The sequence below is a fragment of the Eublepharis macularius genome, chromosome 11 (assembly GCF_028583425.1).
Source record: "Eublepharis macularius isolate TG4126 chromosome 11, MPM_Emac_v1.0, whole genome shotgun sequence".
Classification (NCBI taxonomy): domain Eukaryota; kingdom Metazoa; phylum Chordata; class Lepidosauria; order Squamata; family Eublepharidae; genus Eublepharis; species Eublepharis macularius.
The window spans coordinates 84,444,371-84,462,778 of NC_072800.1; the positions used below are offsets into that span (position 1 = coordinate 84,444,371).

The 18,408-nt window shown below is 41.4% G+C and overlaps 1 protein-coding gene across 6 annotated transcripts in view; it reads left to right on the forward strand.

The window, feature by feature from the left end:
- The window catches only part of KMT2C (lysine methyltransferase 2C), a 198,163-nt gene that overhangs the window by 164,477 nt on the left and 15,278 nt on the right, over positions 1 to 18,408 (forward strand). For all 6 annotated transcript variants that reach the window (XM_054991675.1, XM_054991677.1, XM_054991678.1 and 3 more), the window contains 9 exons: positions 816 to 2,611; positions 4,284 to 4,395; positions 5,421 to 5,499; positions 5,961 to 6,024; positions 7,449 to 7,681; positions 8,035 to 9,735; positions 13,139 to 13,351; positions 15,268 to 15,432; positions 17,685 to 17,826. In XM_054991675.1, the coding sequence (XP_054847650.1) occupies positions 816 to 2,611; positions 4,284 to 4,395; positions 5,421 to 5,499; positions 5,961 to 6,024; positions 7,449 to 7,681; positions 8,035 to 9,735; positions 13,139 to 13,351; positions 15,268 to 15,432; positions 17,685 to 17,826 (4,505 nt within the window). The remainder of the gene's footprint in view (positions 1 to 815; positions 2,612 to 4,283; positions 4,396 to 5,420; positions 5,500 to 5,960; positions 6,025 to 7,448; positions 7,682 to 8,034; positions 9,736 to 13,138; positions 13,352 to 15,267; positions 15,433 to 17,684; positions 17,827 to 18,408) is intronic.

Below are 18,408 nucleotides of genomic sequence, written 5' to 3' on the forward strand. Positions count from 1 at the left end.
AATGTGTATCATGTTATTATTCAAATTATGAAGATTTTATACTCTGTCACCTGAGCAGCATGAACACCAACTTTCCTTGTCGTGGACTGATACTGTTCTGTTCTGTTCTGGTAACTGCTAGATTTTGCTTCTAAAAAGTTCTGATTACAAGTCTTCAAGAAAGAGATCTCGCTTACTGTCCTTGCCATGTAACAGGGAGAGATCCAAGCAGAGGACCTTAATTTCAAACTTATACTCATTAGTAGATAAATTCTGTAATACAAAAGGCATGAGTAGCTTTGGGTAGTATTAGAAGTTGTACACAAATGTTTTTGTTACAACAGCCAATTTGTATACAATTCAGAGAATATAGAATGAGAAAGTTATGAGCCTTATTTAAATCAGCACTTTTTATTTATTTACTTCACTTTTCTCCCCAGGGGAGGTGCAAAGTGGCTTACAACATTGTCCCTTTCATTCTCACCACAGTCCTGTGAGATGGGTTAGGTTGAGTATGTGTAACTGGCCCAAGGTTACTCAGCAAGCTTCCATGGCAGAGCAGGGGTTCGAACTTGGGTCTTCCAGATCCTAGACCAATACTCTTAAATGCTACACCGTACTGGGTCTCGCTTTTTCTAGTTTATTCAAATTAATCTGTTTTGCTTCTAATTCTGTGTTCACTAAAATATATACACGAGATCTGATTTATGGATCAAATCCAAAGTCCATCAAGTCCAATATTCTGCCTCCAACAATAGCCAGCAAGCCTGGCTTTTTATGTTAAATATATTACAATAGACCATCCAAGTCAACCAACGGCATCTTTTTTCCCCTAGATTTGGTTTTTCTGGAGGTGGTCGTGGTCCTCCACCATGTCAAGAACGTTTCCTCGGATCTCCACAACAAATGCAACGTTCTGGTGTTCCACCGCAGCTAAGAAGATCCATGTCTATAGATATGCCTAGACTACCAAACCAACCACAAATGGGTAACCCTATTGGGCTGCCTCAGCATTTTCCACCACAAGGTATTCAGGTTCAGCAACACAATATAATGGGTCAGGCATTTATTGAGTTATGTCACAGAGCACCTGAAGGCAGACCAAGGCTTCCTTTTAATTCTTCATCAACTACTGCCATGAACACAGTTCCTCAGCACCAACAGCGTACAGGGTTTGTACCTCGGCAGGACCTTCAAGGCTCAAGACATTTGGAGCCAGCAAGACATAACCCACAAGGCTTAAATAATCCATTGCATGTGTCAGCAGGCTTGGAACATTTACCACCATCTCAGCAAGATCCAGTGAATCCTAATCCTGTGCTAGTAATGTGCCCTTTAAACCATCCACCAGTTAGTGAGCCTTTTTCAGGAGCTCCTTTGCCAGCATCAGCATCCGCTGACACAAGTGGCTTACGGATTCCAAACCAACACACTGATGGGTTAGAAGAAAAGCTTGATCCTGATGATTCCACTGTGAAAGACTTAGATGTCAAAGATCTTGATGGTGTTGAGGTTAAGGACTTAGTTGATGAAGATCTTGAAAATCTAAATCTGGACCCAGAGGATGGAAAAGGAGATGAGCTAGATACATTAGATAATCTTGAAACGAATGATCGCCATCTTGATGACCTCCTGAGATCAGGAGAATTTGACATAATTGCTTACACGGATCCAGAACTTGATTTGGGTGACAAAAAAAGTATGTTTAATGAGGAGCTGGATCTCAGTGTCCCAATAGATGATATACAGGGCAAAGCAGAAGATGCTCAGCAGAAGCCTCAAGATAATAAAGCCGCCACAGGTCCTGCAGACTTGCTTGCTCTTCAGAAAAAAACTGTCGAAGTCACTGAGATTAAAACAGAAGTGCTCTCTCCACGCACATTAGAGGAAACTAAATCTGAAAATGAAAAAAGCGATAGAAATGCATCATCTCTAAGCACACAGCTTACAGCTGAAACAGAATTACTCAAGGGCGAGAAAAAATCCACATTGCTGTGTAATGTGGTGCTACCGGACAAAGCAAGTACTAAAGAGGAAACTGCTGTGTCTAGTCCAGGTGCTGCCCAAGGCCCTGCTCAAAGTATAACAACCTCTTGCAATATTTCTGGATCTACTCCAGTTCTTACAAGTTTGCTAGCTAACGAGAGTTCAGAAAACCCTGAGGCCAGGCCACTGAGCTCTCCACCTCACACTCTGCCAGCAGCACAGACAAACCCTGTTTCAAGTATTCCACAAACTTTAATGACACCTGCTGGTCAAACCATGGAAAACGCAATACCTCCTAATGTGAACATGGTTCCACAGATAAGCCATAGTTTCTCTCAAGGGACAGCATTGAATCCAGGCTTTATCCCTAACCAGCCAGTTAACCATAACTTGGGGACAGGGCACCCTGGACATCAAACCATGCCTGCCGGAAATCGTCCTGGTCCCGGTGGTATGCCTCCTTCCCAGCAGATGGTGCTCCCTCAGACATTAGCTCAGCAGCAAAATCGAGAGAGGCCCCTTCTGCTAGAGGAGCAGCCTCTCTTGCTGCAGGATCTTTTGGATCAAGAGAGGCAAGAGCAGCAGCAGCAGAGACAGATGCAGGCAATGATTCGCCAGCGTTCCGAGCCATTTTTTCCCAACATTGGTATGTTTTTCGTATAGTACTAATTATAGCATTCATTGTCCAATGTATATGGAAACCAGCAAACCTCTGTCAGTGCCACACATGTCCACCAATGGCTCACATGTCATATCTATATCCTGTTTGTTTGATTGGCGTGGAGAAAATAATAATAACAACAACCGATTTATATACCGTCCTTCAGGACAACTTAACACTCAGAGTGGTTTACAAAGTATTATCCCCGCAACAATCACCCTGTGAGCTGGGTGGGGCTGAGAGAGCTCGGGATCTGTGACTGACCCAAGGTCACCCAGCTGGCTTCAAGTGGAGGAGTGGGGAATCAAACCCAGTTCTCCAGATTAGAGTCCCATCGCTCTTAACCACTACACCAAACTGGCTCTTGACTGAGCCAGTCTCCTCAAAATGGAGAACAAAAAATGGAGGGTTGGACAGGGCAGGAAAAAGGTTTCTGGCCTTTGATAAAATAATGAGTGAAGGGTCATTATTCCCCAATTGCATTTCTCCCCAATGGATTGCTGAGTGTTACTGTGTGAGCCCTGATACGTGGATGGTAGACGTGGTCATTAGGCTTAGCCAGGCCCCAACCTCACAGATAGGGATATCAGCCATTCGTTGTTGCGGCTACTGGAAAAGGGAGAAGAGAAGCTCTGTGAGTTAGCATACAAAGAGGAAGTTAGTGTACAAAGAGGAAGAGAAAGGGAGATGGGCAGATATTGTGTATGGGGGGAGGCAGGAGCAGGTGCAGGACCAATTGTCTACCCGCTCCTCACCATCCTGATTTTTTGCACATCTCCACTTGTATACCATTGCCACATGATGTGTAGAAACAATGTTAAGGCATTTAGTGACATTGCACAGACTTCATTCAGGGCTCAAATGAACTTGCATGCTCTGTAGATGCGCAGAAGATCATGGGTTAAACTGTAGCCTCACTATAATCTCAAAAGAACAAATGTGCCCAACCTTAAAGAGGGAATAATTACTCCAGCTCTAGTTTCAATTTATTGAAATGGGTTTGTGAAAATGCTGAGCTTACTTGGCCGAAGCAAATTCACAGACTACAGGATACAGGCTGAGTTGACAGCTAGGGGAGAGGAGGAGACTGGCTCGGTCAAAAGCCAGTAATAAGGAGCATTTGAGAGAAGCCCCCAGAGTGGAAATGGGGAGATTGAAAAAAGCTCAATGCAAATGCAGGCATCAAAGAAGCACTTGACACATTCCATTATCAGGCACCATCTCTCCTCATCGCCTTTTAAGCAGCAGTACGGTTGCATCTCCTCTCCTTGGGATCAGGATATCACAGTGCTGGCCCTGGCTCAGGGCCACCATTAAGGGGAACTGGCATCTTAGCAGTACTGCTCCCAACAGAACTTTGCTTTGCTGTGATGCTAGTTGGCATCCCACCATCAGTTTGATAGATTAGCCCTCACTGCTACGTGAATCTCATTCTTCTTGTGGGAGTTTCTGTGGGAGTGTAGTCATCACTTATGTGGTCTGAAAAAAAATAATACTTATGAAACAGTTCCTTCTGTTGCCATTGTATAATACTTTTAAAAGGTTTTCATTCTAAGTGATGAACTGGTTTGTACTAATAGGGCTTTGTATTCCAGCAGCTTTGTATAAGTGAAATATTTTGCAGATTTAACAAGTGTCTTAAACTCTTGTTTCATAGATTTTGATGCAATCACTGATCCTATAATGAAAGCGAAAATGGTGGCTCTTAAAGGGATTAATAAAGTGATGGCACAGAACAATATGGGAATGCCTCCAATGGTCATGAACAGGTAGGCAAAAATAATAAATAATTGATAATGGGGCCCAAGGAATAATAGAAACTAACAGAAACTGATTTTCCTGGATTGGAAGGAGGCTGTAGAGATCTTCAGTGTAACCTCTAGATTAGTTAGGCCGGGGGAGGAGGAGGAGGAGGAGGAGGAGGCATCAGCGTTTCTGGGCCTTTGGAACTTTCTCCACACTAAGGAAGGGGGAAGAAGCTAGGGTGGAGAGAAAGCATGACTGGGAGGGGATTTTTATGTCAGAAAGTTTTCCAAATAAGGAGAGCAAGATGTAGGCATGTTAGACACAAAAGAAGTATCAGTTTCAGGTGTAAAATTTGTTTGGTTACAGTCTGATGTTACCAAAGAACCTTTTGTTAATCAAGGTAATAGACAGTTGTGCCAACAATCACCATGAATGGATCTAAATGCTTGAAATAATAACCAACAGTGCCTGATTGGGTCTGTTTCTTTCTGGGCTTTTCTGAAGCTAGGCTTCAGCTTTCTGGCTTGTCTGTATCAGGTAAGCTCAGGGCTTTTTTTCAGCTGGAACGGAGTTCTGGAACCTCTTGAAAATGGTCACATGGCTGGTGGCGCGGAGGGCAATCTCAACTCCCCTCTGTCTGGAGATCAGGGGGCGGGGCCACCAGCCATGTGACCATTTTCTCCGCGGGCAACCCACTGAGCTCCACCACCTCTTTTCCCAGAAAAAAAGCCCTGGGTAAGCTAACTATCGTTCCTTCATGTACAGTGGGCCAATCCTTTGGCAGAACAGCTGAGATGGTCACTGATCAAGAAGTAGAGAGTAATGTCAACAAAATATCATGCTTTGTTAAGATTTGTAGGTGGGATATAACCAAAACCATTGAAGAAGAAAAGAAAAAGGGGCTTAGAATAGTGCAAGTTGCCAGACTATGGCAGGCAGGGAAAAATTAGTAACATTAGGAGACATCGAACTTGTCTTGCTTATTTTATATCAGATATGCAAGTTGTAAAATAAATCAAACTTTTGTTTTTCTGTTACATGTTGTTAGATTTGCCTTTATGGGTCAGTCGGTGCCAGGAACTCAGAGTGGCGAAGGCCAGAATCTAGTACAGCAAGCAATTACACAGGTAATGTAATCTGTCCAAATTTATCTGTTAAAGGGGCTTAATTTTTCTTAAAGTGAATCATAATCTAAGAGCCAATGCAAGGTAATAGATGGGGTGCTGGATGAGCCTGGATCCAAATCATTCATGAACATGGAGGGAAAATACTGGCCTCATCTTTCAGAGATCTTCAAGTACTGCCTCACCTCACAATAGGAGTGTTACCTCTGATATCAGTGAGCATCTGTTTTGAAGTGGGGTGGCAGTTCCTGAAGTGAAGCTGTAGGCTCTAAAGCCTGGGGCTGGAGCTGTGCCTTTAGCCCATGTACATAACCCTGTTTCAGCAGCAACCTCTGGCACGTGCAATGGAATATCCAGTGGCAGAAACCTGTTGCTTCTTACAGGTTGCCACATGCCTCGTTATGGCAGCTATAAAACAGAATTATGTTACCATGTTCTGGCATTGTTTGTTTCTTTCTCTTAAGGATGGCAGCCTAACACCTCAGATTTCTAGACCAAACCCTCCAAATTTTGGTCCTGGTTTTGTAAGTAAGTATATCACTGTTAATTTAGTCTATGTGATCCTGGCTTGATACTTAAAAACATCTTCATGCTTATGTTATTTTTCAAAATATATGTAATTTTTATCTATATGACCACTAATTTTCTGACATTTACTTCTAAATAAACAAAATAGCCAAGACATTCTTAACCCATTCATAATAAATGTTTGAAACACAACACAACAGAGAAGAAAGACTGTCATATAAAATATGTAATATAAAAAATAACTTTATGGAATCATCAGAAAACAGTTTATATTGCTTTGAAAGAGAGAGATCTGTTTTGCCTTAAATAAATTTGAATTTTTGAAGATATTAAACAAAAGTTTGCTTTTATATTTCAAAATATTAAAGTTATGGTATGGAAGAAATCATGGAACGAGAATAACTAGCATTGAAAAGATTTTTATTTCTGTTTTTAAAAATCTTGTGTGTAAAATCTATAATTTTGCACTACTACTGTGAAATAGGTTGACTCAATAATTATATCACTGGAGATAAGAATTCAGTAAAACAATCCAGTATCTGGGAATATATTTAGAATTTTGTCATGGTTTAACAACAACCACAAAATAATTTTCACAAGTTAATAAATTATATTCATTAACTCAAGCTAAAACATCCTATATGGTATAATAGGGAGTTATAGAATAATAATTTGTGTTTTTGCTAAAAACATCAACTAATAATAGCTTTTATTTTGTAGAATGCCTCATTGCAACAAAAATTTGGAACAAGGTTTACAAAACTTGAGAAAGTATCAGCTTATAATTATGTTTAGATCAATTACTTTTCTTTTTAACATGTACAGGAACTATGTACATAACTATTGCTACAATTTTTAATGTGGAAGTACAACAAAAGAGGGAAGGTAGAAGTGAAATAACTTTTTACAAAACTGGGCTCTTTTATTTGTCATTGGAAAAGTGCAGTCTACACGTCCATAAACATCTTAAGCATTCAGCTCATTGTACAAATAGGTTTTCCTGAATCAGAGCAAAAAAGGCTTTTGCTTCTTAATTGTCAGTTTCAAAATGGTGACACAGATCCTTAATCAGGCTAAGGAAAAAGGGAGGCAGCTGCCAATGCTGTCTTAAATAAGAGATTTTATACATACAAAATAAAGTGTCTATATTCCTTCTTTTCAGTTTTTTTTTTTTTACATTTCAACTCTTGTCACAAAAACAAATGTTAATGCTATGGGAGTATTTTGAAAGGGAGGACCTATTTTCTGAAAATAAGATTGGGGGAGAGGTTCAAAATCTCCAAAAATCTGTTATTTGGAAAAGCATCTGTATAATATCTTTGGTAAAGAACAAACATATATCTGCAAAATAAAACCAACCAAACCCCCTTTTTACTATTTGAATCCTTGTTAAAAATATTGTTAAAAAAATATCCCCCCCCCAGATGATTCACATAGGAAGCAATATGAAGAATGGCTGCAAGAAACACAGCAGCTACTTCAAATGCAGCAGAAATTCCTCGAAGACCAAATTGGAGCACACAGGAAATCAAAAAAAGCACTCTCTGCAAAACAGCGTACTGCAAAAAAGGCTGGCCGAGAGTTCCCTGAGGAAGATGCAGAGCAGCTCAAGCAGGTCACAGAGCAGCAGAGTATGGTTCAAAAGCAGCTGGAACAGGTAGGGATTTATGGGGAGGGGTGTGGGCTTGGCAGAACACAGGTGAACTCTATTATTGCTAATTAGATTGTGTTACAACAGCAATTTTTAAAAATGACAAAAAAGGGAGGTAAATTAAGTGCCCTTTTTTTGGATGATGTTGCATATATTATATACCACAAATAACCAAGAATTATACGTGTCGTAGGAACTAATGTCCCCCAGCTTTTCAAGCTAGAGAAAATGTTAAGTGTTTATACCCAGGTGTTAAAATTAAAGATCTTTTTCCTATTTGTTTTTCTCATATGCTGCAACTTGAGGAATATAAAGCATGATCCTATGAAATATCTGTTAATGACAATTTTACATTGTAGATACGAAAGCAACAAAAGGAACACGCGGAACTCATTGAAGAATACCGAATAAAGCAGCAGCAATGTGGCATGGGCCCCCATGCAATGATGCCTGGCATGTCTTCTCAGCCTCCCATGGTCCCAGGAGGATCATCACCAGCAATGGGTCAGCAAAGCTTCCCAATGGTACCACAGCAGCTTCAGCATCAGCAACATACAGTTGGCATTCCTGGACAACCCAACCAGCCTCGGATGCCAAATTTGCCTGCGTGGCAGCCTCCCAATGCTGCCCCAACACACATCCCCCACAATGCACCAAGGCTGCAGCCTCCACTGACACAGTTGCCGGTGAATCCCGTGACACCCACTTCTGTTTCGGCTGCTGGTGCAAGCGTGCAGTCAGGGCCACCACCGCGTGTAGAGTTTGATGATAACAACCCATTCAGCGAAAGCTTCCAGGAGCGAGAACGTAAGGAGCGTTTGCGAGAACAGCAGGAAAGGCAACGGATTCAGCTTATGCAGGAGGTAGATCGACAGAGAGCTTTGCAGCAGAGAATGGAAATGGAGCAGCATGGCACAATCGGTTCAGAAGTAAATGGCAGGCCTTCCTTGTCTCAGATACCATTCTTCAATTCTGACTTGCCATGTGATTTCATGCCACCTCCACAGCCTCTTCAGCAGTCTCCACAACAGCAGCAGCAACAACAAATGGGACCCATTTTGCAGCAAGGACCATTGAATACTGCTGCCGCCAGCTTTCTACAATGTAGTGAGCGACAACCCGTGGGAACTTCCCCTTTTGGACCTGATCCACCCCCTGTTCCAAATGGAAGCCCCACTTTCCATTCTGTTAAACAATCTCATGGAGGTGTCTCGGGGGCTGGTTTTACTCAGTACCAAGTTAGACCTCAGTTTGCTCCTGGTGTGCCTGCAGCTTCTCCGGTAGCTACCACTGGTTCCCCCTGTGGTCAGGACACTAGTGTGCCCCATGGAACAAACTTTCCTGCAGTAAATCAGTCTCTCATTCAGTTGTATTCTGATATCATTCCAGAGGAAAAGGGAAAAAAGAAAAGAACAAGAAAAAAGAAGAAAGAGGATGATGCTGAGTCAATAAATACCCCGTCTACACCACACTCAGATATAACGGCACCCCCAACGCCAGTTGTTTCGGATTCTGTCTCCACCCCAACAGTTAGTACACCTGGTGAACTTTCACGCCATCCAGGGGAGACGGAGGCAGAGGAGCTGCCAGGCTCATCAACTCCAAATGCTGCCGAGAGTCAGTCTTCCTTAGAACTGAAAGGTCAGCTCCCCAGTAGCGATTTGCCACAAAACAAATTGCCTGAGCAATCAAGCGTAAAGCCAGAGACAGACAAGGTCAAGACGGATGCCTCTGTGAGCATTCAGGAAATTAGACAGGAAAAGACAGAAGCTGATCAATGCCCTAGTCAAGCTGAGCCTAAGATGGAGAATCAAAGTGGCATTAAAGTGGAAGAGGATAAAGCTTCAGCGCAGCCTGCCCCTTCGTCAGAGGGTCAGGCACAACCTGCCAGCATCCCAGCAGCAAAAGGGGAATCGGGGAATGAACTCCTCAAACACTTGCTTAAGAACAAAAAATCTGCCTCTCTTCTCAATCAGAAATCAAAAAGCAGCTTCCCATCAGAAGAGAGTACTGAGGAGAGCAAATTCATGGAAAAGCGGGACCCGGTTGAAGGCAGCATGGTAAGCACGTATTTTTATTAACATCCAGACTTTCAGAGTATTGAACATTATGCAGCATAATGTATTGTACTGATTATTAAAAGGCCAACATCTAAGAGTTAAATTCCCTCTTTCTAAAATAAAAAAAGATCTAAGGGGTAACAAGCCTTTTACTTCCTCCAAGGGTCACCTCCTAAAGCAGGAAGTAAAGAAATATGAACCTAGCACAAACCCCTTTGCCAACTCCTGTTGTGTTTGAATACATAGTTCCAGTAGCCCATCCTCTCTTGCTGGAACAAGCCAATCACAGTTTCAAATTCTGCTCTTCCTCTGTAACATATAGGGTAGCTAAAGTTAAGTATAACAGATCGGAGTGGAATGAGTATGTATGTTTGTATAAATGGGTGGGATCCAGCCTAAATCTGGAACTTTCTTGCCCCCCTCCAATTGCAGCCCACTCATCTCCACAAAAAGCTACTCCTGGGGGATAGAGGACCCCTAGGAAAGATATGGGGGGGAGGGTCTGCAGTGGGAAGGAGGCATCAGTGGAACTTGCCTATTTAGTCTGGATCCCAACCATATGTATGTATTTTTTTGCTGCGTTGATCTCATAAGCTGATGTTTCGGCTAACTGAAACCGGGAGAATTATCTGGTCACATCAGATTACAGTCTCCCTAGACCAATGTTGTGTGATCAACAACACCCATCAAGATGCCTCTGGAAACTTATAACAAAACAATGCAGATGATGGCCATCACCTGTTGCTTGTGCCAGTCATATGATACACTGCCCCTGAATGTGGTTTTGTTCAGATATCTCCATTAATTGCGTGGCAGATAAGTTAATGAAACTGCAAATTTACATTTGCTGTTCCTTTTTTATTTTGTGTGAATGCAGCATTGGACAGCTTTTCATAACAGAATAATCTTTTACCTGAATAGCAATGGCAGTGGTCAACAGCTGCTTTAGGTGCCTGGAGAATAGCAGTGCTGAACATTAGATATACGGCAATTCTTAGCTGGAAAATATGTCAATGAGTTACTATTCATAAACTTCAAAAACAGCATCCTTTCAGTAATCTACTATTTGGATTAACTGCTAGTTTTTATATTCTTAGAGGGAAAATGTTATTTCTGTTTTGTTGTCCCAACAGCCTTTGGTGCAATTTGAACCCTATTTCACCCCTAGTATCTCCAAACCAATTAGGTCTACGGTACATCCTGTATTCCATTGTAAGATGCAACAAGCTGCTGACTTGGTGTCTTTTCATGATGCTCTGAAGCATTTTCTCCTGCCTCCCTCCCACCCCCACATTTTGTTTTTGTTTTTTGTATTGAACATCCAGTCTAACGAAGAGTTCTGGAGAACCTGAAAGTTTGCCCATATTTTGTGATAATTTGATTGGTGTTGCATAGTGGTGGTTATTGTAACGTGTTAATTGCTTAAATGCTTGAACACGGGATCAAGTTATTGTGCTAAAATGCTTCTGTTAGTAGTAGAAGTTGAATGTAAATCAACTATATTCTATGGCTTTAAGTGATTTTCATATTGTCTTAAATTTAGTAATTTTTTTATGACTGGTTCTTGGGAAACCAACTAGTTTAGCATTTATTAAAATCCTGCATCACAGAGCTGATTTGTTGCAGTGGAAATATTCAGTCAAATACTGTAAAAACAAACAAAAGAACAAGCAAACTAACCAAATTCTTGAAAAAATCTGATGGTGGTGTTTCTGTAGCATGAGTATTCTGATATATTTGTAATGATGAGTTCCTTTTGACCCTCTGTTAGTCTTTAACAGCTGTGGTCATTGTATTTGATGTTGTTATGATATGTAGAGAACTGCATTTAAATACAATTGAGAAATTATTTCTGTGACATTTAAAAAAACATAAAATCTGTGTTTTGTTGCTGATTGGCCCAGTACCAATTTTTGTAAATTTTGCTATACAGCTGCAAAGTTCAGGAGAAGGTGAGACGTACACAATATAAAACTAATAATTAAAAGCCTGGCAGAGTACAGTTGTGTTTACCTGGTACCTGAAACTATAGACAACAGAAGCGTCAGGCATGAGAGGATGGGAATGGAGTTCCAGAACCAGTTCCTTTCTCTTGTGGCCACTTCAAGTAAATGATGCTGCTCTCAGCAGGGCCTCTGGTTTGATGTTGATGTATGGGCAGGCATGGAAAACACAGTCCTAAGGAACCAGGATCAGCACTTTGAACTCTGGATCTTTTAGGAATGGTGACATTGGTTCTTGAGCAGAAGTACCAGACTGTAATCTTGCTATTACATTCTGCGCTAGTTGAAAGTTTCCAGAGAGTCTTCAAAGACCCCACGTAGCTCACGTTGCAGTAATTGAATCCGGATGTGATCAGAGCATGGATAACTGGCCAAATCTTTCTCATCCAAGAAGTGAGATGAGAAAGAGGCAGGCAAAGAAACCTGAGTAGTTTTAAAGACACAAACTGGCACACACAGAATGTTCATATGCAGCACCAATTGTAGTGTGGGTTGAGGCTGTCTTCCCAGTTCAGTGGATTCTTTAGTTGTGCCTGAACTATACTGTAATAACGGGAGCATCTCACTTCACAAAACCGAAAAGGTGACTTAACTGACATTTTGAGAAAATGTCAGCATTAATAATGCTTTTGTATACTATATTTCTCCATAATAATCACCATTAGAAAGTCTTTACCCATGTTTTCCTTCTGTACTCTTTCCTTCTGTACTCTGTACTCTTGGGCAAGAAGGATATCACCAGCAGGGAAGATTTGTTAGAGGAGCCTTTGTCCATTCCTCTGGGGGAGAGAGCCCCTCCCCTGTGTATCCTTCGAGGGACTATGACAGCAGCATCTAGTAAATCACCCCTCCCTCATATTTATGGGCTGAAGGCAGGCACCTCTGAAAGGGTGTAAGAAATGGAGAGAGAGAGAGAGAGATGAGAAGGCTGTAAAGTGAGGCAAAGGGAGCAGGTAGTCTGGGAAAGCAGGAAGCAGGCAGGGTTAAGGGGAGCTGTAGAGAGATCTGATTAGGCCTGCGAAAGGAGAAAGTGTCAGTGTCAGGGCATGAGGGGAGGGGGCAGATGAGAAGCAGGCACAGAGGCAAAGGGGTTTGCCTGGCATCTGTGAGAGGAAGAATTGGGAGAGATGGGTAAAGAAAGCATAATGGAAGAGGGAAGTCGGGGATGGTGCTTTATGGTCACGTTCTTTCTTCCCATTTGTTGGAATGAACATGTATATGTACATGCTGTTTAATTATAATGACACTGTACTATGGAAAGTAACAAAGCAGGTTTGTTGTTCTTATATATGAGCACTTTGGCAAGAAGGCTATCTTCCAAAATTTAATTTAATTTTTAAAAAAATGTTCAAATACATGTCTGATATGGCTTATACCTTTTATCTTCTTTTTTCCACAAGCAATCATTAGGAAATCCATTGCAAGGCACACTTGGATGCAGTAATAGCCAACTTCAGAGAGCAGATTTAGGGCATGAAATGAAAAAGCAACGAAACAAACGAACTCAGAGGGCAGGTGAAAAGACAGCTCCTCGATCTAAGAAGAGGAAAAAAGAGGAGGAAGAAAAACAGGCCATTTATCCTAATGCTGACACATTTATGCAGTTAAAACAGGTGAGCATTGTAGGATGGGGGTGGGGAACACATCACAAATAAGCTTTAAAAAAGAGTAAAAAATTCAGTTCCATTAGTGAAGCTCTTAATGTGTTGGATCTCATGGATCCATTCCCACAGTGCAGGAGGGGGCACTTCCACCAGCGGAAGAACCTCTTGCATCAAGGGAAGGCTCCTTATGCCGGTGGAAAGCATTATGGTTGACAGAATGGGATCCAGCACATTGTACTGTACAAGATGCTGTACAATGCTTTATGTTTTCAGCATCTTTGCTCATTTCCACAGTTATCTGCCCTAGTTTCAGTGTTTTGAAGAAGCTGTTTATAGCATCTGCGGTGCATTCATGCACTTCCCAGAGTTCTCCTGCTTTTCTCCAATATTTCTCTTTGCTGCAAAGTTTTCGGAAAGATTGAGTAAAGCTTGGATGATTGCTGTATGAGTAGGAAAGTATGGCAGCCTCCCTGATAATGATCACGCAGCAACCATGTCCTCCCCTGCCACCAGGGTTTTTTGTTTTGTTTTCAGCAGTTGGATACAGTTATAACAATGTTTCTAGCCCCGTCCGTTGTGAAGGTATAAAAGGAAAGGCATATCTCTAAAATGGAAGGGACTAGAGACTTGCTTTTTGAAGAGAGATTAAATGCTGGGCATTCAGAGAGTCAGTTATACATATTGTTATAATAGTATACTGATATCACAAATTGACAATTTTTTAAAATAAAAAATGCCCCTGTAGCTTGCGGGAGGGGAAGATGATTACTGCTGGGAGATTGAGATGGGGAAACCTGCCATGTGGAAGCTCCGTTGCCACTGTACTATATCAGCAACTGCACCACAATGGGGAAACCACACACAAACATGTCCACATATGGAGACCAATTTGCTTGCAATCCACAGCTTGTATTTATTGTGATGTGTATTTATCTTCTTGCTCCTTTCAGTGAAATGTTTACATTTTAGCCCTTGATTATATGTATTTTAATGTTTGCTGTATTGCAGAATAACTAGAATCCCCCAAAGCATACAATATTGTGTGGGAATGGGTAGGCACACATCTCTAAATGAGTCTGTATAGCCTTGATACCATCAGTACTCTCTATATGTCTCTGTAGTGGACTAATTCTACTATATTTCCAAAAGAACAGGCTTATTGATACAATGACACCAACCCAAAAAGCCCTTCTGGGCACCCGGTCCAAGAGGTTTTCTAGCAATTATCTGAAATCGGGCGGTTCAGATCAGCAGAACCCAGATAAACTAACTGAATAGAGAGATAGGATGAGTGTCTGTGCTTGTTGAGAGCGCTAAGGGAAGAAAGCAGCCAGGGGCATGGGGCATAGGAAGGTAGGCAGAGGCAGGCATAGCAAAGAGAGCTAACGGGAAAGTCTGTTGGCAAGAAGGAGTTTGACGACCCATAAATGAGATTAGGAAGTGAAAAAAGAGAAATGGCAGCACAATTTAATGCTTAAGTTGGCAAAGGAACTACTACAGATTCCAAATTATGAAAACCAATTACGTTTTGACCATTTGTAATTCATAATTACGTTCTAATAAGAACTTAATTATATGTTCCCTGTTAATATATCATTTATCATTAAGAAGAGTTTATGAAATTGAGCTGGTGCTTGACATTTGGAGAGCCATGGCCCTTGATTGTAACGTCTGAGCGTTCTGCTGTATTGGTAGAAGGTGAAAGGGTCAGAGTACGATGGGATGACCCTGGCATCTGCCCGGGAGTGTTTTAACGAGGGCTTCAAATTAACTACTGACAGAATTCCTTGAGTGCTACTGTGTAAGTGGAGGAAAACTGGGTTTCTAATGATACCTGTCATCTTTGTGTAATTGAGTGAAAATTCACGGTTCATTTGTGATGATTTATGCTAGTTCGAATCATAACTACTCATCTTTTCCTACAGCAACTCTCTTTGCTACCTCTAATGGAGCCAATAATTGGAGTGAGTTTTGCCCACTTCCTTCCTTATGGCAGTGGCCATCTGAATAGTGGAAGTCGCCTTATGGGAAGCTTTGGTAGTGCTACGCTTGATGGGGTATCAGATTACTATTCTCAGTTAATTTACAAGGTACATTTTTTCCTATATTAGTTTCTCCAGAAATTCTATTCTGTTAGAAGCACAGCAGTGGGATTAACTCGGTCATTGACAAGGGCCTGATGTATCTAAAATGATTGTTTTGATGCCCTCTTGTCATCAATTTTGTGCTTATTCAGAACAGAAATACCAGAGTATATTAAAGACATTATTTATGTGTGTTAACTGCTGTCAAGTTGCTTTAAACTTAGGGCAACCTTAAGAATTAATGATCTCCAAAACATCCTATCATTCACAGCCTTGCTCAGGTCTTGCAAACTGAAGGCCATGGCTTCCTTTATTGAGTCAAGCCATCTCATTTTAGGTCTTCCTCTTTTCCTACTGCCTTCAACTTTTCCTAGCATTATTGTCTTTTCCAGCGAGTTTTGTCTTCTCACGATGTGACCAAAGTACAGTAGCATCAGTTTAGTCATTTTAGCTTCTAGGGAGAATTCTGGCTTCATTTGATCTGATGGAGGTGACTTATGGTGACCTCTGGTGGGTTTTTTATCGCAAGAGACTTAACAGAGGTAATTTGCTGTTAGCCACCTCTGCGACCCTGGGCTTTGTTGGAGGTCTCCCATCCAATTACTAACCAAGACCAATCCTGCTTAGCTTCTGAAATCTGACAAGATCAGGCTCACCTGAGTTATCTAGGTGAGGGCTCATTTGGTCTAGAACCCACTTATTTGTCTTTTTGGCAGTCAATGATATCCAGAGAGGTGGTAGGTGTGGAGAAATCAGCACTGGTAATGAGACAGGAATTCCTCTGCAGGATAACTGCTATTTTTAGGTTTTAAGTCAGCAACTGAATGTCCTGGAAGATTAAAATGTTCCCCCGCTGTTTTTTGAACGTTGTGGTTTCTGATGTCAGACTTAATGTCCATTAATTCTTTGTGAAAGGGACTGGCCAGTTTGTCCTGTGTAGAGGTTCAAAGGGCATTGCTGACACGTGATGGTATAAATTAGAGGAGCAGGAGTAAGAACCTGAGATGGTTCTCATTACCAGTGCTAATTTCTGGACACCCACTACCCCTGTGCATACCACCCCCCATCCAATCACGCCTGCTATTGTTATTCACCAGCTATTGTCATTTACCTGCTATTGTCATTTGGTATCTGAAATCACTCCACTCTCCCAAGATATAAGGACAGATGGACTCACGTTCTCACTTTATCTGAAGAAGTGAGCTGTGGCTCATGAAAGCTTATACTCTGCCACAAATTTTGTTAGTCTTATAGGTGCTACTGGACTCTTGCTCTTTTCTACACATAGCATTGTGTGATCATAGCCTTTATAGAAAAAGCAAATAAAGCATTTGGCTGCATATCCATGTTTTTTTTTTAAATTGCCTGTTAAAAAATCTAGCAGATCTCAGTTTGAATTCCTTCAGTACAAAATTGTTTCAACCGTTATGACTGTTACAGCAAGTGAAGCTGATGCCCATAAATAGTTTTTCCCAGGTCAGGAGTGGCAGATCAAGTTCTTATGCTCCCTCCCTGCTGTAGCTCGCTGCCAGTCTCACTGTACACAAAAGGCTATTCAGCCACATCCCTCTTTTGCCTCTAGGGTGGGAAACTGGGTGATCGGTTTTGACCAACAGGTCATCGATGACTGCCTCGTTCAGTAAAGTTTTTAAACACTGCATTCTGTATTTATGAACACAGACTATGTACAAGATAACTACTTCTCAGGTGTGAAAGACGTCATGTAAAACTGTCATTGCTTGGAAGCAGGGGCCTATTTTTTCCTGTCCTGCCACTGTCTCTTTCCAGACAGGACTTTTCCTACAGCAGTACCTAATGAGAGTAAAGCAAGAATGCCTGCAGGGTCACTGGTGCTGAGTAATGTTCCGCACCCCCATGCCTAGAACAGAACCGTGGAAATGCTAAGGGGGAAATGCTCGCCTGTACATAGTTATAAATGCACATTGCTCAGCATCGAGCACACTGCAAAATTGTCCTGGTTTTTATTTAATAAAAGAACTGCTTTCATTGGAAATGTTGATTGATCAAGAATTTTGCTGCTTTGCTTCTCAGTCCAAAATCAAATGTTTTGACTTGATACACAATGTTTTAGTCGAGCAATTGTTGCATTATTTATAAATTTTGAGAAAATAAATATTACAGGTATTCTGTTGGGGTTCTTGGTTTTATAATTGAGTCTTAGAAGTGGATTATACTTTGCTTGTTCTTTCAAATATGTTTGCTTAAAAACTAACTTGAAGTCCTTCCCGCTTCTGCAGCAGAACAACCTGAGCAACCCTCCCACTCCTCCAGCCTCACTCCCTCCTACGCCCCCACCTGTGGCTTGCCAAAAAATGGTCAATGGATTTGCAACCACTGAGGAACTCGCTAGCAAGGCTGGCATGCTGGGGGGACATGACGGTAAGTTGCTTTATATGCCAAGTATGTCCACAATGAAATCAGGGTTTATTTTACTGTACATTTTTAACTGAATTTTTAACTGAATTTATATCAGAATGCTTTGAGATTTTGTTTACATTCTCTGCAGAATTTATGGGAAGAATTATGTGAACACTCAGTGTTCACCACAGAATAAACTTAATGTGATGTAGATAACTGTGTTCTAGATGTGGAGATTCCGTGCATTTGAGATGCATTTGTAAATTATTGCAGAATGCTTGTATCGTGCAATTCTTGAGCATGAGGGCAATAATAGCTTTTAGGTATTGGTGGTGGTCATTTGAGTTGGATAAAGGCAGCATCCTGGAAGCTGCTTCTTTACGGAAACCTCTGTCCTTCTTTGAAAATAAGTGAAAATCTTAATAAAGGGCCTCCATTCTTTATGTATTGCATCCCACCGCTTCCTGATAAACATGTATGAAAATTCCATTGCCATATTCTCTAAACAGAGGGCAGTAGTGTTTTGTCTTCCCTTTTCGAATGAGTGTGTGTGGTATATTTTCAGGAGGGTTCGTTGCAAACTGAATATAATAAGCAAAGGAA